Source organism: Pleurodeles waltl, chromosome 6, assembly GCF_031143425.1.
Source record: "Pleurodeles waltl isolate 20211129_DDA chromosome 6, aPleWal1.hap1.20221129, whole genome shotgun sequence".
Lineage (NCBI taxonomy): Eukaryota > Metazoa > Chordata > Amphibia > Caudata > Salamandridae > Pleurodeles > Pleurodeles waltl.
Window position 1 is genome coordinate 856652074 of NC_090445.1, and position 22121 is coordinate 856674194.

The 22121-nt window shown below is 40.5% G+C and overlaps 1 protein-coding gene across 1 annotated transcript in view; it reads right to left on the reverse strand.

The window, feature by feature from the left end:
* Window positions 1-22121, reverse strand: part of SLIT1 (slit guidance ligand 1) — a 687657-nt gene that overhangs the window by 11729 nt on the left and 653807 nt on the right. The window contains exons 29-34 of the mRNA XM_069239602.1: window positions 16882-17021; window positions 14374-14467; window positions 13964-14101; window positions 4301-4538; window positions 3998-4128; window positions 1815-1969 (exon numbers count right to left, since the gene is read on the reverse strand). Coding sequence (XP_069095703.1) covers window positions 1815-1969; window positions 3998-4128; window positions 4301-4538; window positions 13964-14101; window positions 14374-14467; window positions 16882-17021 — 896 coding nt within the window. The remainder of the gene's footprint in view (window positions 1-1814; window positions 1970-3997; window positions 4129-4300; window positions 4539-13963; window positions 14102-14373; window positions 14468-16881; window positions 17022-22121) is intronic.

Here is a 22121-nt window from a genome sequence, read left to right on the forward strand (position 1 = left end):
TGGAAATTTGGCTCTTTTCCCTTCCACGACGGCAGCTTCCTTGCTTTTTGCGAGTGCCCATTTCCTTGTAATTTTAGCATGTTGATGCCTCGGCAGATTGCACTTATGAAGCTTTATTTTATTTAATCTAATTTCATTTTATTACTTGGTGTTATCAGCCACACTGAATTCATAACATGACAATGTAGCTCCAAATGGATTCAGTGATACCTTCCCACAGAAGTCTGTCTTGCAGTGAGACAGCCGGCACTCCAATTTCTGAGGTGCAGTCTGATGGATAAATGGAGGCAGTGAAATAGTCCAGAACTGTGACTGACTTTTCTCTTTTACATGTGATGATGGATATTCCTTCGAAAGGGATGTCCATCATAAAAAATACCTATGTACAGAGCAGAATATTTAATACCCTCATAATGCCTGAGCTAGCGGTTCATAATTTCTGCGCTGCATTATATGGCTTAATCAGAGTCTATTTCTGCTTCTCCCTGTGATTTCCACATTTTGGCCAGTTAGACAAAAGAAATCTCTTGCATTCGATGTTGATAACTCATTTGCAAAAACGAAATATTGTTCTCCTGGGTGTCAACCAGTTGGTCACAAACGCTAGATCTTTTTAACTATTCGGAAGCTAAAAGGTAATTTTCTGTTGTTATTTTTACCTTCTTATGTCGGATGATGAAAATCGAGTCAGGATTTGTGAAATGAGATCATGTGACGATATGGCAACGCAATTGATATATTAAAAGTGGATCAGTTAGATGGATGCTTAGTTGTCACTCATGGTAAGAGGATGATATATTAGACCAACGTTTAAATTAAACGTGTATAAAAGAAAAATAATCAATCAGTAGTACAGTTTGTTCAAGGAATTTTCAGTATATAATAAAAGCCATACTCTATGATAAGCAGTAAAGGAAGGTCTGATGTACTTCGTACTGCATGCAAAGAAGTTGCTGCATGCTCCAGACAAGGGATTATATTCCAGCTTCCTGGATTTTTGGCCCATGTTTCTAGTATGGACCAATAACTAGGAGGGCAGCATACAACAACATGTATAGCCATTAAAGGGGTGCCTATAGTGCTATTAGAACCAGGGGCGGCTCCTCCATGAGGGCGGAGGAGCATCGCCCACCCCCGCAAGCAGCACCCACTGCTCATCCTTTTACAAGGAAGGGATAATAAACTGCATTTATTAATTCTTCCTTGTGAAAGGGGCGGGCCACAGGCTGTGACGAGCAGAGGGGAGTGCTCTGTGCACTCCCCTCAGAGCGCATATGTGTTTTGCCGGCTCGAAACGTCCGGCCAAACACACATGCTCACAGGGCTCTCTCCAGCCCAGCAACACAGCTACTGGGCTGGAAAGAGCCTGCACAGGCTCACAGTCTGCCTGGGAGTGCCCTGGCTGGGCGCTCCCAGCCAATCCTGACGCTGCTTTGAGCAGGGTCAGGATTGGCTGCAGGGCAGGCTAGGAGCCAGTGCTTGCAGGAAAAGGTGAGGAGCGGCGCGGTTCTCCAGCCCACGGAGGCCCAGGTAAGTTTATTTATTTTATTATTATTCCCCCTTCTGCACGCGTGCTGCCCGCCCGCTGTGAAACAGGGTTTTAGAGGTTAATTTTAGTTGATATATGCTTGCTGTTACATGTTGTGCCAGCAAGAATATATCAACTAAAATTAACCTCTAAAACCCTGTTTTCAAATGAGTTGTCAGCACTGCAATATTTGCATATGCATTCCGTCCTGACTACAGATTGACAGTGCCCTTTTTATCCTGGAATGTTTAGTATGCTGTTTATTATCTAAAGTCATAAAACTTACCACCAACATAGAGTGGGGCATCACTGTTCAAGGTATAATGTTTTCCAAAATTATCCATCGTCATAGGGGCTCCTCCATCGATGGAAAGATTCACCATCTGGTCAAAGGTGACCAGCTCTACTGTGTGGAATTGGCCGTCATTGATTGTCTCTGCACTGGAAGGCAAGAATTCAGAGACATCATGGCTCCTGTGCTAGTACAGTTTAAAAGACACTTACATACTTAGGGAAGGAGTGTGGAGTCAGAGTAATGGTAGAAAAAAATCAATCAGGAGGAAAGCGAATAAATTATCATTTCAAAAACATTAGGTTATAAGTCACCTAATCAGCTCATCAGGTATCATACATATTGAGTTTTTATTTTTTGTGTAGTTGTGTACTGTTCTCATGGATACGTCACAAGATCAATAAAATATAAGCCACCAATGAAATTACATTTTCTGGCCAACTTGTGTGAGTATTCATCAGGAAGCATAGGTATACCTATATTTATCTAAATAGTTTGCATAGGTTACTTTTCAAGAGAACCTTGTTGTGTAATCAATTACAAACTGACAACATTACAGTGACTAGTGACTTTAATCAATCTACATTGTTGCTCTAGCAAAGTGGGGAAGGGTACCCTACATTTCCAACCCACTCTCTAGGGCAGCATTTTACCCAATTGCCAGACTTCTGGATAAAAATCAGATGTCAGAGAGGGAATAAATTATGAAAAACAGATATTAAAATCTCCTGTGCCATTCTCTTAATAATCATGGCAGAGATCTATACATTTTTCAATATATTATATTAATCTTCATGAGGTTGTTGGCAGAGTCCTGCAATATTATTATGTTCTCAAGACCGGATGGCAATTAAAGAAACTGTAACCTTTGTTTTTTTTAATATTAAACTTCCACTGATTACTTTTAGTAGCTGCTGTAATGACCCCTCCCCTTACCTAATCATTAAATCCTGTGGTTCTTTCTACTTCCATGCCTCCCTCTGGTCACTACAGCTGCGACAACCTTTGTGCATCAGTATGAATGAGCAAGTACCAATGGTAAATAAATACTTATATAAACAAACTCCTGTCAAAATATTTAGTGATTAAGGGCCATGGTTTGTTTGGGATAGTATTAAGGAAATTAGGTTTCCTAGAGCTTGAGTGAGTTTCACTCCGGCGAGTAAAGTTAGTTCATTTTGTAATAAACACCAAGTGGACAACAAAAAATCGGCTGTGCATACATTTTTTACATTACTAGGGTGGTAAGTGATAACTATGTTTTATAAGAGAAGGATAAGCTCTAGTGAATAATTCATGTCCAAATTCAGGTGAGGGTAATCAGAATGTAAGAAGCACATGCAGGGCCCAATTCACAATACACTTGTGGCGGGGGCCCGTAATGTAGTAACTCATTGCAGAGGTCCCACCATGAGTGACACTGCAAGTGCGGAGGCCCTTTGTGAATTGGGCCCGCAGTCTTCATCACCAGTAGAGTAATAGTTTTTTAACTCAGTGTTGAGACAATACAAGTTTTGCCACTACTTTTGTCTTTTATAAGCCAAACACAATAAAACACAATGAATGACAAAGGATCGTCCAGCATACACAGTCATTTCTCGTTCAGTGGCCTAATTACAAGTTAGTTGGAGTGTTATCTCTAGGAAGACACTACTCCATTGGATCACATCTGACTCTGGATTTACAAACTGCAGGAATGCAGGGCCTTATTTTACTGGTCAGAAAATCCTGTAGGGAAAATTGCATCAGACTTGGCAGGAGAATATGCCTGAGCTCTGCCTGACCTCTTCCTACAGAATTGTGGAAGCATGGCTACCCTCCTTGCTAGCCCACAGTCTACGAGGTCCACGAACATCCTCAATGCCACCCTCCGACTGCCTACCCACTGCACACTGGCTCTCTGTTTCAATTCACTATCTGCTCAGAGCAGGTGGTAAAATGAAGCATTGATTGGGATTTCATGCATAATCTGACCTGGAAAAACAGAGTCAGTATGTTAACTACTCATTTTATGGATTTTGACTCAGAATGCCAGGATTTAATTGAAAAGATACCAACCTAAAACATTAGTTCCAGCCACACAGTATCCAAACACTTAAATCTGGCCCGCTCATAATCATGGCAAATGCATTTTGTATTCTATTTGTAATTAGACAGGTAAAAACATTTCATATTACCTGTAGATAGCAGAGCTGGGGAAGCTTCCAGGGTCGTAGCTGACCCGAACATGACCCTGGTACAACTCCACTGCCATGTGGTCATTGTCTCCATTGTAAAGCAAGATTCCATTGTCTTCTGCGGTTGAAACCTGCAGTAATAGAAAAATCATGTAAAACTAAACCACCATTTTAACCAGTGTGGCAAAAGCATATAATTATTTCCATTGTGCAAAAAAATGATGCAAGGTGACCTATCAGTAATTTTAGCCTTGTAATTATCAAACCAGTAAAAAAACAAACAGAAATATATTTTCCACACACCTGCAGAGTAATATTTGCCCGTGGCCAGTTCTGAAGGTCAGTGAATTGCAGGTAAGTGTCCCTGTCCACAAAGTTGACACTCAGCAGCTTTTCACACTTTGCACCACCAAATCCTTGCAGGCATTGGCAGATGGCGCGGTTCCCAAGGTCAACACATTTGGCCCCATTTTGACACTCTGCCAGTTCGCACGGACTTGGTGAGGTGGAGGCACGTGGCAGCATCTCACAAAGTTGACCACTGAAAAAGAAACAAAAAAACATAAAGCAGAATGTCTGGACTGCCGGATTCTTTTTTCCCCAGACACCAAGTGGTAATGCCTCTGTGGTCTGTTGAACAAACTGTGTGTCCCACTGACTGGAGACCAGCTTTTTAATTGGTAAACTATGAAATACACATTAGATAAAAAGAAAAACATCTACCTCTTCCCATGATATTTGTTTATTTTGAAGATCCAGATCCGCAAACAATCCGAGCATCAACTGCCACGCTTTACAAATGTCCATCACTGATTAATCCACTAAGGAAGTGACATATGTTGGCAGTATATATACTTAATCACAACAGCAACAGAGTATACATGCCACCAACCTGAAGGTACGCTCACCCAATTTAAATGTGAGCAACCCTTCAGTCTGGCCATGGTGAAAAGTACTCTGTCTCCGCAGTGGCCAAACTTCTCCAACAGCCATGGGAAATAGAAGCTGTCGGAGAAATGACCTCATATCTGCCCGCCCATTTAGATGGGTGAACGTGTAGTAATTTTTAAATTGTTGCTCACAGCCAGGTGAACTCCATTTATTTTTTCAAAAACTACTAAACAGAATTCCATCAAAACTAGTAAAAACCAGGGGTGGCTCCTCCGCAATGGTGGAGGAGCGTTACCCCACTGGCTAACAGCCAGCAGCAGAAAAATGAAACAATTTTTGAATATTGTTTTATTTTTCTGCTGCTGGCTCAGCCAGCAGGTGCAGGGAGGGGTGGGGCTGGGCCTCGGGAGGTGGGAGGCGGGAATTGGGTGCACTAAGTTTGCATGTGTGTTTGGACAACCCAAGACGGCCGTCTGAACACACACACGCGCACTTAGGTTTCTGTAGCCCGAATGTGTACACAGTTGTGTATGAGCTTCAGTGACTGCTGCTCGGACCAATCCTGATGCTGCTTACATTTTATGTTTAGCATGTAAGCAGCGCTAGGATTGCTGGGGAGCCTCTTCTGGTGTCCCAGGGAATGCTGAGACATCGAACAGGAAAGGAGGACAATCAAGGCAGCAGGAGAGGACGCGGCAGCGATGAACTGTAAGTTTTTAAAACATTTAACTTATTCCCCCTGTTGTCCCCCTCACCCCTCATCTTGATATCTGCGGCAGCCGCCGCTGGTAAAGACATGCCTCAGAGCTCTGAGTAATGATCTAGGACCAAATGTATGAAGATAAGATTTGCTAAAAAGTGGTTGCAATTTGCTCCTCGATGTTTTGATAATCCTTTGATATTTTGCGACCCAACCTATGTACTAAAAGGTCGTTCACAAAATCCCAAAACACAGTGGGCCACAATTTGACCTACATTCATGAATATTAATAAGATAAGTAGCAAAAAACAACTAAGTCTATGATTGGTTTTAAATAAAGCATTTTTAAAGCACAGCCCATTTTTCTTAAATGATAACAAAATATGTTAAAAAGTAAAGTTTGTAAAAAAAAATTTAGGAGTACCAGTGGTCCCGTTGGACCATTCCCAAAGGGGAAGGGGTTACTTGGAGACAGCTTCCCGTTTGTGAACAGGGTACCACCTCTTTTGAGGTGTCAATATAATATTAATGTTTTGAGAACGGATATTAGTGGCACATCATTAATATGTCCCGTAAGGAAACACGATTTGGAAGAGACGCCCTAAACAAGCCCCTTCCAAATAGAGATTCCTTTTGATTTCCAAAACTCATTTAGCGATTCTTTAACATGTTACCGAATTGCTGAGTGGGTTTAAAACATTTGCACATGTAGTCACAAACACGTTTTCTTGATGCAAACCCAGGAATTTACCAAATCGTAGGTTTTGCAACAAGAAGAAGCGTTAGTACACTTGGGGCCAGATGTAGATAGTTTTAATTTTGCGACTCGGAAATTGCGAGTCAGAGCGACTCGCAATTTCTGAGTCGCAAAATCATATGCAGAATGGTGACCATGACACCATCTGCGAATCGCAAGGGGGTCGCAAAGACCCACCTCATTAATATTAATGAGGTGGGTCACAATTTGCGACCCCCTTGCGATTCCCTGCACTCACAGGGATGGCGGCCTGCTGGAGACAGCAGACCTCCATGTTTGTAACTGCTTTTTTAATACAGCAGTTTTTTTGTTTGTTTTGTATTGCAGCCCGTTTTCCTTAAAGGAAAACGAGTTGCAATACAAAAGAAAAAATGAAACCATTTGGTTTCATTTTTTCAGAGTAGGCAGTGGTCCATTGGACCACTGCCTGCTCTGAAAAAATATTTTTTGCCCCATTAACAAAGGGGAAGGGGTCCCATGGGGACCCCTTCCATTTTGCGAATGAGTTAGCACCCACTTGACATGGGTGCTAACTGCGAATTGCTTTGCGACCGCGTTCGCGGTCACAAAGCAATTCTGCATCACGGTGCGAATCGCAAATAGGAAGGGAACACCCCTTCCTATTTGCGAGTCGCATTCCCATTTTGCGAGACGGTACCAAATTTCACAGATTGCGCCATGCAAAACGCTTTGTACATCTGGCCCTTAGCCCTTAGTCCTTGCCACCTTTTGTATTATTCCATTAGGCACATTTTGCTGCAGCAGCAACTTAGAATTAGAACTTTTTTGACCCTCTCCAGATTTTTCAAGAGATGATACTGCACAAAGTAGAACATGCCAAAACATAGTCGGTTATCATACTAGAGTGGAAAGTTTTGTGTAGATTCCTCAATGGATGCCAAAGTTGTAAGCAAACCAAAATTGTCTTTAAATTGTAAACGGGGGCTTAACTATAACTAAACAGCGAATATTGTTCAATCAGTGTGTGGTATGTAAATAATATATACATCATAGAACACATCATTAAGTAATTTTAAATATAATGTAACTAGTTGTCTTCATTTAAAATGCAGCGTTTAAAGTGCTTAAAAAGTACGTGCAATGCAATCCTGAGTTACTTTGGTGGCAGAGTCAAAGGGGTGGCTAAAAAGAACAAATATTCTACAATTCTACAAGTATCTGGTTGTTTCACCTTTAGACACCTGCATATAAGATAATGCCCGCACATTAAATGAAAAAAAAGGAAATTAAACTAGTCAGTGGGAAATCAAAGCTTTTATCTGAGCTTCAGCTATCCTCACAGCATAAATATCACCGACAGGCAAGCGAGAATCTCTAAATATGTCAGGGTGGAGGAGGTCATGACCTCCATCCCATTGGCTGGATAACCAGCAAAGACTTATTAATGTTCACAGTTTACACTCGCCGCTAGCGTTTAATTTTATATACTAAGGTCACTAACTGATTCACAGACTTTCTATGCGCTTCCAATAAGAGAGTGTCAAAGTTTGGCGGCCTATAATAGGTAGTGTGCGAAGATTAGCCAAATGTCAGCTTTCCTACAAATACTTTTTTAATTACTTAACCAACATCATTTTTATTGCTGCTTAATTAAAAAGATTCCTTGATTCCCCAAATTGAAATTTCCCAAATTAAATTCAAGATGTTGCTCGCTGGTTATTTCTCAGCTGGCTTTCGATTTCTAACTGCATCAATAAAACAGAGAAAAGAGGAATATAGGAAACACAGGAACAAAAAGTGGAAATGATTTTTAGTACATTTACAACAAAAGTTTCTTAAGTTTAGAGCAAAAGAAAACTAGTGATCTCTGGTTTGCCCACAATACTAAAATATGCTAATAGGTGCACTGCAACTACAAAGTTACATCTAAATAGGATCCCTATTGTTCTACGCATTAGAAGTTGTGTTACATTTTAACTGCTATTAATGCTCAAATAGCGATGACAAAGAAATATGCGCCTAATTTACAGTTTGGCAGAGGGGTTACTCCGTCACAATGGTGACGGACATCCCCTCTGTCAAAATATAAATTCCATTTTATCCTATGGGATATATATTTCAGTGCACAGGAAATCCGTCACCATTATGACTGAGTAACCCCTCTACCTAACTCCAAATCGGGCCCTATGTATGGCACTTTAGCTCGGTATAGAATCGGAAGAGTGAACTCCACAGTGGCGACAGTTGTGTCATTGAGACAATATAAATAGTCTGCAGTAGATTTACAGAAGGTTTCACTGGACAATCGATGGGTGTACAGCGATAAGTTCTACTTTCGGCACAACTTAGGATGCATATTGAAATCAAGATTTTCTTCCTATATGACCTGTAGCAGTTTTGGTTTCACAGAAAATGCTTGGGTCTAGTTGCCCTACTTGGGTAACAGTCTACAAAAAGGCACAGAAGTTGTGAAATTAACCCATGCCATAGTAGAATAAGTGTGCACAAACATGACCAGATTCAGCAGAAAAAAGAACTAGGGCAGTCCAAGAACTACGAATGTGAAAATGAATGAACTTGTGCAAATATCAGGATGCAGTGGCATCCAGTGAAATAATGAAATTTTGCACCAGCAACTACGCCCAGAAGTGTTTACAAAACAAATTGGGGGGAGGGTGTAGACTGGCACTTGGGCAGTGCTGGGCAAAAAGCCTTAGCTCCCCCATGGATGGTGACAGTAATGGGCTCAGGGCCCTGCACTCTCCCAAGACTTCAACCCACATACTGATTTTTTTTTTTTAAAGTTGGCAGGTCTTGATACACTCGCCATGCTGAAACCACCCCTCCCCCCTACGCATGAGAGCATAAAAAGCTCATTAAAGCGATGCAGTGGCAACCAACAAATTGGAAGCTACTTTTGAAACAGATATGACAAGGATTACAAACTATCCTCCACAAATGCAAAGTCAAGACCTGTACATACGCCCCTCACCCTAGCTTTGTTTTAGTCATAGTGAAAAACAAGCATGATATCATCTATACGTTTTGGCTGCTCAAGACATATCCCACCACTGAAAGACGTGACTATCTTTCTTGTGACTATAGGCCAGTTCAGGCAGGATGTGTGCATCTTCACCTCTAAAACTTTAGCAGCAATTCAGACATATTTGCAAGTGACACCAGGTCTCGCAAAGAAGAAGAGAAAGTAACACACCTCTGAGAGGCATGAATTTACAGCTCCAATTGTGCCTCCATGAACTGACAGCACCTGGAGTCCACCTCCTACCTGAGAACACAGTGCTAGGCTTTTGGACCATCCCCAAATAGTAAAGTCAGGGGATCCAAAAATACAGCCCATGAAAAGACAAACGGATGTCACCACCAGAAAACATAACAACACACAGACCAACTCCACTGTCAGTGACCAATGAGTGATTGTACCCACAAAGCCTAGGACAACGAGATGGCTGGAAGATAGCAAGACGCCGTACTTCACTAAAGTAAAGGCAATCCTGGCCATAGAAATACATCCACATGGGAAATGTATCTAGCTTTCTATAACAAAATACAGCTCCATAAAATCGCATCTATCTCAACACACTTTCAGAATTCCCTTTTTGTTTTACCGCTGCTTGCTCAGCAGTCACGCTACAGACCTCTGGTGATAGTGTGCTAAATAAATGTTGTATAACACAACATAACATAGTAAAACACAACAAACACAACATGCAACAGAACACAACTGAACATAACATAACATAACATTGCATGGATTGGCATGACATGATACTTGGGTGGATATAGGTGAATGGTAGCACAACTGAAGCTCTAGTACTTCCACATGGGAACACCAGTGACGAGGAGCCTCACATAGCCATAGTCTTACAGGGATGCCATTAGAATACAGCAAAAGAGCACCAGCACCATGACAGGTTATGAAAATTTCAAGGTCACAGGACTCAACAAGGTACAAACCCCATAGATGGTAAGGAGAGACACTGATCAATAGGCTAAATACATGCATGAGTGAACATGCATTCCCCAACGTCTTTCTATTTTAGAATAACGGATTCAGAGCATGGGAGAATGATATGGGCGTCATAAATACTTACAAAATGGCAGATGTGTCACAAAGCAAATCAAGGGGGAAAAGATACTTCATGGCCCTTCTCAGTCACAGACCACATAAGGGGCTGGTCGGTGGAATGTCCCAGCTTGACAACGGGTCCACTGAAGGGGTACGTCGCAGCCATAGGGCCAAAGGAGTCCACAGGAAGTCTCTCTTCGTGTTGGCACATATCACCAATCCATTAGATATGTGCATTAGCGTGGCATTAGTTTAGTTAGGATTTCTGACTTCCAGCATGCCCCTGAAGTTACGTGAGACAGGGAGTGGGGGAAGCACAGATGTCCTACTTCATCTTTTGGTATTTTAAACCGTTTGGACTGTACTACTGGACACACAAATGAGGCCCATAAATTTTGGCATGCTTGTTTCTGAGGAAAATATTTAAACCTTGTCATGTTATCCCTTGCCAAGTATAATTTTATACTAATAACTGAAGATCCAGAGGATCTAAATTTACATAGTAGGAGTTGCTGAGGGATTTGACAGGATGCCGCGGAGACCCCTTCCTTCCATCAGTATACAGATGAAACTCAAGACCAGCTTGAGGGCAATTGTTTTCCTATTGAAAAGTCTCCAAATGTCATCTCACAATCGATACAGATGTTCGCAGAAATTATATTCTCTCAGTCAACAGCTCTGAATATTCTCCTAAAATGTTACCTAATCCTGAAAAATGGCCTAAAAGCGTTCAAAGCCTGTGCCTTTAAACTACACCCACTGAGGAGAATTTTACATGTTCTCACAGTGAACGATTCTTAACAAATTAGTCAAACGGTACTTGCAGAGCAAATGGATTATTTCAATGCCCTAGTAGATATTCAGCCACTTCAGTGGTCCAAACTGAAGCAGCATAAAAGTAGACTATTAATTTTAAACGCATTAATCAAGTGTTCGAGAATTTTCACATTGCCTGGTGGGAGTGTACTGCACTTATAAATATGATTAATATGAAGTTTCATTTTGGTCCATCCTCCTTAACTGGTTTGCAGATATAAAATACCCCATCAGGAAAAAAACAGAGAAAAATAAAGACTCTTGACAGCCTGGCTCCCTTTGCCTAGGTGTCTTTTCTACTTGCACGTTCCTTTGCATGCCATTTTTGTTCTGTGGCCATTGCTTTGGTTTAAAACTGCCTGAAGACTGTCGCTGGTCTGTTTGTGGCGCTTCACGGGCAGGGAAGAATGCAGGTTAAACAAGCATTTAAGCATTTGCAATGCAATTGGTCTCGCATTTGTGAAAGTTAGAGCTCTTGGCATTGAAAATTGAATTTTTTTTACTTTTGTTTTTTTGTATGCAGTGGAGTGATGATATTTGCATTGTGTTATTTCCATTCGTATGACCTTGCAGCGCAGGAGAACCAGAAAATGTGACATAGGTAATGAAGGAGAGGAGACAAGAGTAATATAGTGGCAGAAAAAAACTAAGTAACAACATCCTGGAAAAAACAAACACTGGTAGAGAATGCAAGATTGAGTAACTGGTGAGTGCAGAGAAAAAATATTCTGACTGAGGAAGAGAGCAGACGTGAAGTTTAATAATAAGGTAGCTCCCTTGTGTGAAAAGTTCACAGACCCCCATCAGTAACTCAAATAACCAGAAGAACCCAGGTCTGAAATGAGCATGTGCATCGGAGTTTTGAGAAATGAGCGACAATTGCATTTCACTCGGGGAGCAGTGCACTAGACACTAAATCAGACACAAGGCACTGCTGTCCAGACCGCATTCACGAGTGGTACAGCAACATGTCATAAGCAACAGTGTGCAGTCACAGTGCTTCAAATGGTCAGTGTGACATCCGAGCTAATACCAGGGCTGCTTTGGCATTATGCTTCATCGACGAATCTGGATTTGCAATAAATAGCACTGCATATACTGCTCAAATCACTGAAACAGATGCCCAATAGTGACTGTCAAATAGCATTTAATTCTACATCGCTTCAGTCTCTCGGTACAGGGACTCTGCAACTCAGGGGCATCAGTCATCCAGCGTGGCACCAACCTGCCACAGGTTTATCCACTGAGCAAAGACAGGCCAAGCACCCCTGCTCTGCATCACAGTGCCTTGTAAGTTACACGCGACAAGCAAGTTTTAAAATATTATATATGTCCCCACAATGCCCTCGCCAAGCGCCCTGCAAACTCATTGTGATATTGTGAAGCGCTTGCAGTGGCATCGGTGGCAGAAAGGTGCCTTTTTTGGGGGAATCGGGTGTCTTGGGGAGGGGCACAGATAAGGCTCATTGCCAATAACAGAAGAACACGAGCAGGAAACTAAGTAAACAAGCCAAGGCAAAAGAAACAAGCACTCCCGCTCCGCCAAGCACCACCAGCCATTTGTAACTTACACGGACTGAGTAAGTTAAAAAAATATATATATGTCTGCACAATGCCCTTGCCAAGGGCCCCACAGACAAATGACTCGTTGTGATATTGTGAAGCGCTTGCTGTGGCATCGGTGGCAGCAAGGTGCCTTTGTGGGGGACTGGGTGAAATGAAGCGTCAAGACAAAAGAAAAAAGTAGTGCACACACACAAAAGTACATGGCTGATCATGCAATAATCCATCTAACAGGGTCAGTCTGCAAGATGTAGCAAACAGCCTCAAGGAGGGACAAACGTAAAGCATTTACCAATGACATCAAGGAAAGTTTGAAAGACAGGCCCAGGAACGAATGAAAGTGATGGACGTGAGATGGGCGTGGTTAAAACCCACAGAATAGGTTACAATATGTTGAGAAGAGCAATGCTTGCGCAATGCTATGCTCGACCTAAAAGTGATGCCTTAATATGTTTAAGAACTCACAAGAGATCTTGCTGTGTTTTGGAAGCAAAGTACTTCATTACGAGTAAATTAAACATATTCTAGGATAATTGATAAACCAATCATTTTCCTATTTTTCAAAGGGAACTTTTTTATGTTTTATTCCCATCGCTTCTAGTTATATTTAGCATTCTGTTGCTTTTTTAGGGCCATAATTCAACAACGGAAAGGATTAAAGTCCTGATTTGGAGTTTGGTGGACAGGGTACTCCATCACAAACATAACAGAGTACCTGTTCTCCAAACTCTAGGACCACCCACTCAATTATGAGTCAGGCAGACCATCAGTTTTACAACTGCTGTTCCCCTGCTGGTGCCACAGCTGTTGGAAAACTCGCTGGGATGGCCACACGGAGTAGGGTCCCTCAAAATAAGGGCCTCAGATCACCCAACCTATTTAGAGAGGACGATCTGATGTCCTTTTTTCCTATCCATCACTGCCAGGTAAAACAAGGTGGTCACAAGCAGGATCAGGCTGGCAGTGATCTCTGAATATGGTGGGAGGCAACTGGCCAGGGTGGCAGAAGAGATGACTTCTGCCAACCTTACAGACAGTGGTTGCCTGCCAGGGTCTAATTTGGCCCCTAAATTATTAAATTGATCATATATAAACTCGGTGGAATTCTGTGCATGACTGACTAGTGACCTAAATATTGTTAGCCTCCTACAGCCCATTCTGAGGCATTTGTCTACTCTTGTGCTCCTTTACCTGTATCCTTCAGGGCAGAGGCAGGAGTATCCATTGACTTCATCCACGCACTGGGCATTATTCTGGCAACGATGGTCCTTACAGTCATTATAGTTGATGCTGCAGTTGTCTCCAACAAAACCAGGTGCACACTCACATCTGGGAAGCCACAAAATAAAGAGGATGTTTATCAGATTCATGCTCAGGTTTAGCCAATAAATTCCTTTAGCCAGTTCCAGCATGGAATCTACTAGTATAATTCCACTTCCACCAAAGCTGTGTACCACATAAAGTGCTAATTTGTCATAAAACTGTGTCTACAATTGTTCTGGCTCTCATTGGTTCTTTTACCACCAGGGTCAGTGTCAACAATTCACCAATGAATAAAATGTGGTGATGAAGGGATGGACACATGGGCTGTGGTTACTTACTTTACTCCTTCAGCTGTGATGACACATTTGGAATTGTGCTGGCAAGGATTCATCTCCAAGGAACACAAATCAATGAGCTGTTCACAGTACTCCCCTGCAAAATATAGAAAAAATGTTGTAAGGAACTCTGTCACCCATTCTAGATCTTAAGAATTTTATAGAAAAACAAAAAATAAAAAATAAATCTGTAAACAAACACAAAAAGTATGCAAACTGTAAAGAAGGAAGAAAGTATATTTCCCATCAGATAACTATTTTTTTTGTTTTATTTGCTAACGTGGAATACAGAGTGTTGTATAACAGATTAATGAATAGAGAAAGATACGGATAACCTACACACCCTAGAAAGCTATGTGAAATGATAAAAGACTATAAAAGTGCCTAAAATGGAAACTACATGCACAAAAAGCTTTCTATTTCATAACAGTTACCTAAACCTGAGAACTCATTTATGCATATTATTTATATGCAAGCATACAGAACTGTAAGACTCTACGTTGCTTATACCAAAATTGGGCTTCTGTTTTCAGAATTTTGTTTATTTACTTCTAGAGCATATTGAATGATGGTGGACTCTCTCAAAGTGGAGCAAACCCTAGACCCTAACAGTGAGCAATTGTCCAAATGATCCTTCTAGCCTCTAAGATAACAGAACATCACTTGTTGTCTAATCCGACTAATAAAGCATGTGAACTTTGTATTCATCCCAAGAAACCTGAATAGTTACTTCAAAAGACTTAAAATCAAACAAGGTGCCTAAACCTTCCTGTGTGATTTTCTATAGCATGTAAACATTGAAGGTTCCTGGGTTACTTTAAATCCCCTTCTTCATCATAAATGTACCTCATCTTTAGAAAGCCACTTTTCTCACATTTGGACACTAACCTACATTTGTTTATTATTTCAATGTATCAATTTTTCATAGGCAGACTTGTTCTGAGTATAAACAGTCTTTGGGCCTAATTTAGATATTGGCGGACAAGTTAATCCATCACAACCATGGCAGACATCCTGTCTGCCTAAATCTAAATCCCATTATATCCTATGGGATTGAGATTTTGGCAGACGGGTTATCCGTCACCATTGTGACGGAGTAACTTGTCTGTCAATATCTAAATCAGGCCCTTAATCATCTATGGATTCATCTGATCTCCAATTGTGCCCAGCCCTGATGAAGGCAATGCTACCTCTCCATTGAGGTCAAAATGATTGCCTACTTTCAACACCATATTAATATTTGTATTTATGTTCAAAGCCCTGACACTACTTATTCCTGGCAAAGTTGCATGTATATTTATGTTGTAACTATACAGGCATTTAAATTTGAGTTAAACCATACATGGCATATGTCTTTTGTACATGGTTGAATATCTCTATTGCTGAAATACATAAAATGTATGGCTTGTTTTTGCTGCCTTGTTTGTGTTTACCTACCTCTCTTAAATTATTATGCTATTCAGCATCAGATCTATACAACTGCAATAAAACTGAAACATATTCCTGAAAACTGCCTCTGAGGACACCTTTCTACTTATTAGTATTCTAACTTAATGCAACAATACAATTGTGTATAACATCAAATGTGATAAACAGAAAAAAAGATAAGCTTGTACCAAAACATATATTCAGACAATGCATTTACAAAAAAAGAGATTTACAAGAAATATGAAACCTAGATAGATTAAAAAGCATTTCAATTAATTTCTGAAACTCAAGAGTGAATGTCGTCAAGGACAAGTTATGAGGAGAGAGTTGCAAAAGAGAAGAGTTGCTACAGGAAATGCCTGTAGTAAAGTAATCGTTTTAGGGACATCTGAAATCTCAACACGCCCAGCACGCTTACTCCTCATTAGGAAGGACAGACCCAGAAGTAAGTATTTACTGGTAGGAAATGATGATTGTTGTAATACCAGATCATTGAAAATAAGATAGCCAACAATAAATTAACAGAGAGACTCCAAATATAACCAGTGCAAGGATTTAAGAAGGGAAGCAATCACATCTCAGTTCCTTTGACCGGCAATAAAATGAGCAGCTGAACTGCAGTGCAGTAAGAAGACCACACAACTGTACATTGCCCCTATCCACAAAAGAAAGCTAAGGAGTGTGTAGCACAGATGAAAATGGAATGAGTTTTTTTTTTTACCTTATCTACATGCGTACGAAGCAAAGTGTAGGAAGCAAGAATGTAACACGTTTAAACCCCATGAAACCCCTTGGCATGTAAGCGAGACTTAGACAAGCAAGGCTAGGCCTCGTAATTGACTTCCCAGCACAGGCCAGTAATTACCGATTTTCAGTAGGTTTCACATTAAACGTGCATCATCCATATATCAATGAGGGGCATCTCTTTAGGTGATTGGGTCTAGGTCAAGTGGTCCACACCTGAATTGTTGATGAGGCTGGTGGTCTCTGTTTACAACCAATACTCTTTTTAAGTGATTAAGGGAATGAAGACGGACAGCGATGGACTAAAAGTTGCCAGAGAGAATAAGAGCTAGCCTGTACCTGTGTAGGACGAAGGGCATAAGCAGGTGTAATCATTGATTCCATCGACGCAGCTACCTCCGTTTTCGCACTCACTGTCCTTGCAGTCATCTTTATTTACGCCACAGGTTGGCCCCTCAAAGCCTTCTAGGCATGCGCACCTGTAGCAGGAAGGAAAAGCAACAGACAAGGACATAATTCACAATCGTCTGCACTTTGAAACAGTTAACATTAACAGTGTCTGCTGTGGTTATATAAGATATGCTACAGTTTTAAGTATAAATGTTTGATTTCCCAGCGTCTGTGTCAATATGAAGTGAATTTGAGCAGAAATACGAAATCATATCAATCTAACTATATGCAAATATTGAGAAAGTAGTTCAACTTGCAAAACTGAGGTGGTCATTTTGACTTTGGTGGTCTTTTCCTTACACCGCCGAAGCTGCGGGCAACAGAAGACCCCAGTGCTGGCGGTCTTCCGACCAACATATTACGAGTACTGAAGGATTTCTGCCACAATTTGGGCGGAAATCCTGCAGTAGTTGTGCTGGCGGTCAGAGGCGCAGAGGCAGTTCCATCACCGCCCTGCCCCACAAAAAGGAGCTTTGTTGGAGTCACCTTATGTTGTGGGAATCAGAAAGTCTTCTTCCTCATTTTTCACTCTTAGGCCCTGATTCTGAGTTGTGCTGTACTGGCAGGATGGTAAATAAATGTGTAAATTTACTGTTACTGTCCGGTAAATGCACGCCAGAACCATACAATTACAATTCTAACTCAATGGAATGGGCAATTACAGGGTGGGACCGGATTTACTGATCATAAAACGATAGAACTCCTAATAAGGCACACACATGCCGCCTGCCTTAGGCAGTCAGTAAATTTATGCTTCTGCCTCAGAATGAGGAGGGCAGAAAAGGGTGGTGCGGAGTAGGAGAGGGAAGAGAAAGATAGGTTCTGGCAGGAATCATGAGGAATGAAGAAAAAAGAAGAATGCAATTTTATGGTGGATTTACCGTTCTGTAACTCAGATTCAGTGTTCCCACGCATGGGAAATCAGGGAGCTGCAAAATTAATCCGTTTTAAATAAGGCAGAGTGGAATTCAGTCTGAAAACTCTGCTTCTCCTGGAAGGCTAAGGAGGTTATACCTATATCTTACCAATAAAATAATGATTTAACTGTGCACAGAGTATTTGGACAGCAATTACTTCTTGAATCATTCTTGTGTCATCAGATATCTCTTTAATGATTTGGAAAACAGTTGTTTGCAGATTATTCCATGCATTAATTTTGTGAGAGTAGTACTGTTGCTTAGACTCTTAAATAAAGCATCTATAATATATCATAGCAACTTTAAATTCAAGTTTTGAATTTTCATTGTTACTATGTCTCTCTTCGCTTTTTGCTTGACTTTACGATAGCCTTTGCCATTTTGGCTTGTTGATTAATTTTAGGGGCGAGTGTTCTGCACATGCTTCTCAGTTAAAGTATAGGTAGGGCAGCTAAGTTGGCCATAGCTTAAATCTGTTAACTATCGAATGGAAAACTTTGTTCCTTCACTGAAAATTTGTTAGGGTACAAGATATTATCAAGCACCTGTGTACATGTACCAAGTTTTACCTTATTGGATTTCTTTGAAATCAGTTTTACGAAGGTTTTTGGCACTATTGTTTGAAGAGCAAATTTTATATTGTAATGGTTTGTCCCTAGACAGGGAGTGACTTCCAAGATACCTACTTAAAGATTGCCTGTCCAAGTATGGTCTAGAATGTTTTATGGAATTGATTATCTGGGATAAATTAGGGCTAGATAATACTTCATACAATTCTTTCTCATAATAACTATTATTAATTTACCTGTGTAATATGGAAGTGAAGAAGTGTGTAGTTAGTTTTGCTTATATGACAATTGGAGGTCATAAAACGTTTCAAGGAAATATAATTCCAACTTAGAAAAAAATATTTGAAAAATAAATTTAATTTATAAACATGTCTTTATCTTTGAGTTAACCCAATGTTGTTTTTTTGTGTTTTATCTCCTAATCATCCATTGTATACAAAGGTGTGTGCAATATTTGTGTTCAGTGTGTTAAGTTTTAAGAAGCGCTGTAGATTGTTTTTCGCCTTAACAGGAAAAGGTTTCACAAAAATGGAAACAATTTACTGGGGACTTAAAAGAAAAAGACCAAATGCCATTCTATTAAATAATTATGAAATGGGCCCAATAATGTAGGAAAAAATATCATTTTACACACCTATGCTTATCAGCAATTGTTGCTTCCCCATCTCTTTTCTTACTTCCCTTGGCAGTTCTTATATTTTCTACGGTTTTATATAATCACAGCAGCTCTACCTTGTTATTCCTTTTCCTCCTTAGAAGTTGTTAGCCCATGTTTTTCTCTCTCCTTATCGGTATTTCCTGACATGACTAAGGTTTCTGGTCTTCAACAGTTCTTAGGCTTCCTGTTTTCAGCCTCTGTGGGGGGGTTTGCGCACCATCTTCATCCTCATCCCCTAAAGCAGTGCTTCCCAAACTTTCTAGAACCACAATCTAATTGTTACCAACTTTTACAACCCACCTAGCTTTAATCAACATGAGGCAAGAATTTTTTATGTAACTAAAGTATTGTGTTGTAGAGAGCTGTCATATGCAGATAGCTCATTTTCCATTGAAATGGGAAATACATTCGCACACACATATAGTTTCACTGATAAACCCCTATTGCACGCAAATGATAATGTGTCAAAGTCAGGATCCAGTGAATATTTATCATTTGTGCATCACCAAATAAAGTGTCTTGATATGTTTTGATTCTATTGAAGGTTTTGTTTCCTCAAAAACTTCAGAATTACAAAAAAAGAGTTTCATTTTTTCTTTCATAATTGCTGAATGTGTACAGTTCATTTGCACATATTTACATGTTGTTTTCTGTTACAAGAAAATTACATCCTTCAGCCTTTCCTTTCATACTCTTGGTACGCCAGCAAGATTGTCACATAATTCTCCTTAGTTTTCTTTCTTTGACTGAAAAGTGGAAGGTGTTTATATACACCAATACCTATGTTAAAAAAGCTGCTATTTGTCAGATGACATACCCTGACATTTTACGTCTGTCATAGCAAATCTGACAAGATAAATACGGGATTTAAAGATATCTTTATTGCTTGGACTTTCGCAACCTACAGAAAATCGACTTGCAACCCACTATTGAGTTAAGACCCCCAGTGTGGGAAATGCTACTCTAAATCATTTCTTTCTCATTCCTCTATGAACGTTTTCTTATTACAGTTCCTTCCCTCTTCGCTTTTTCTACCCACCCACTTAATTACTTCCCAGCTCTTTGTCTCCCTTTCTCATCTGAACAGGTAGTTTCACATGCCTGTGCCTTCTGTTCAGTTTTATGTATGTATGTGGGATATCTATCACACAAACCTAGCCAAAAAGAAGAGGAATGCTGTGCAGGGTCAAAGACACACATAAAGTCAGCAAGTGATAGTAGAGGTAGCTAGTTAGTGGATGGTTAATGCTTTTTGATGTAGCGCTATTTAAGGAGGTGTGTTTTAAACCCTGTCCTAATTTGGAGCAGTGTTGGGTGGTCACGATGAATATAATGTTCCAGATCCTGAGTGACTAGATGGAAAAGTCCTATTGCCTTTGTTTTCTTCTCTGTCTGAAAATATCCTGGTTGTAGATGTCAGAAGACCCATCAGAGATTGCGAGCTCCACCAGAAATTGGGAGCTTGCCTTAAACAGGGGTGCTGGTTGTGATGTATTTGTAAATTGTTCAGCTGGTTTTGGACATGGTGTGGTCTGACAAAGGAGTCAATGTCGCTTCAACAGGATGGTGGTATTATAATCATATTTCTTCAAGCCCCAAATGAGACCTGCTGTGGCATGTAGGATTCCCTTAAGGGGTACAAGTGTGGAGTCTGAAAGGCCATGGAGTAGGGTGTTAACATCATTCAAATGTGAGAGTACAAGGGCTTGCAAAGCAATTCTAAAGTTGTTTTCTGTAGAAATAGTTTCACTTCCTTCAGAAAAGAGAGCTAGTACCATCCTTGTTTTTTGGCACTGTTTTTCCTTGAAAGCAAGACAGGTGTCCAGCGTAAATCCAAGTGAATTGGCATTTAGTGAAAGATGGGTTTTGAAACCATCAGGATTCATGTCAATCCGACAGGTTTCTTGTTTATTTTTCTTGAAAAATATAAGGAATTCTCTCTTGGTTGAATTGAGTTTCAGGTAGTTGTTGGATGATATGCAGGCAGTGTTTGAGGCGGTGGACGGCTGAACAAATGAGACTTTAAGGTAGAGCTATGTATCTAAGGCATATTGATTAAACTTGATGCTCTTATTTGTGAGTAGAGCATGGAACGGTTCCATGTAGGGGTTGAAGATGACAAGGGAAAGAACAGAACCCTGAGGGACTCCACAGGCAATAGGGATCTTTTGGGACTTAGAGATGCCCATGTAAACAAACTGGTGTTGGCTGGAAAGGCACGAGGAAAATCAGTGTAGGATGTTGCCAGTGAATCCCATTCGAGACTACAGAGCGCGAATGAGGGTGGGATGGCCGACCATGCTATAGCCAGCTGTGAAATCCAGCAATATCAGGAGGCAGGGGTCAACTTCAACTGTGGACAGGAGGGCATTATCTATGATAAGTATGGTAGAAGTCTTCATGCTGCAGCATGATCTGAAGCTAAACTAGTAGTCGTGCAGAAGATGGTTAGTTTTAATATGATTCTCAAAGTTGAACATTTTTCAATGATTTTTCTGATGAATGGTAGGTGGGTGATGGACTGGTAGTTGGTGAGGTCAGCGGGGTCTAATATAGATTTCTTTAGGAGTGGGATGATAAGGCCTGCCTCGAGACCTTCTGGGAAGATTCCTTGAGTTAGCGAGGCTCTGACATTAGTCAACAACCTCTCTCTCCAGCTATGAGCACTCTCTGCCCTTTATCCATTTTTAGTACTTCCTATGCTGTCGCACTTCCTATATCTGCCTATTGAATCTCTTAATTTATTTTTGCTGATTTTTAAACAGAGCACAAAGAAATGTCAGTGAGGTATACATGGAATAGTAGCCTGTGACGAGTAACAGTTTTAAAACAATATGCAGGAAAGAGATGATATATTATACAATACGAACATTTCTCTATTTAAAATGTTTTTAGAGCAAAGTTTACAAGTAGTAATAATCATGCAATAAGCTTGTTGTATACATTGTCCATAAACTAAATTGAATATTTAGGGTTTCCCGTGTG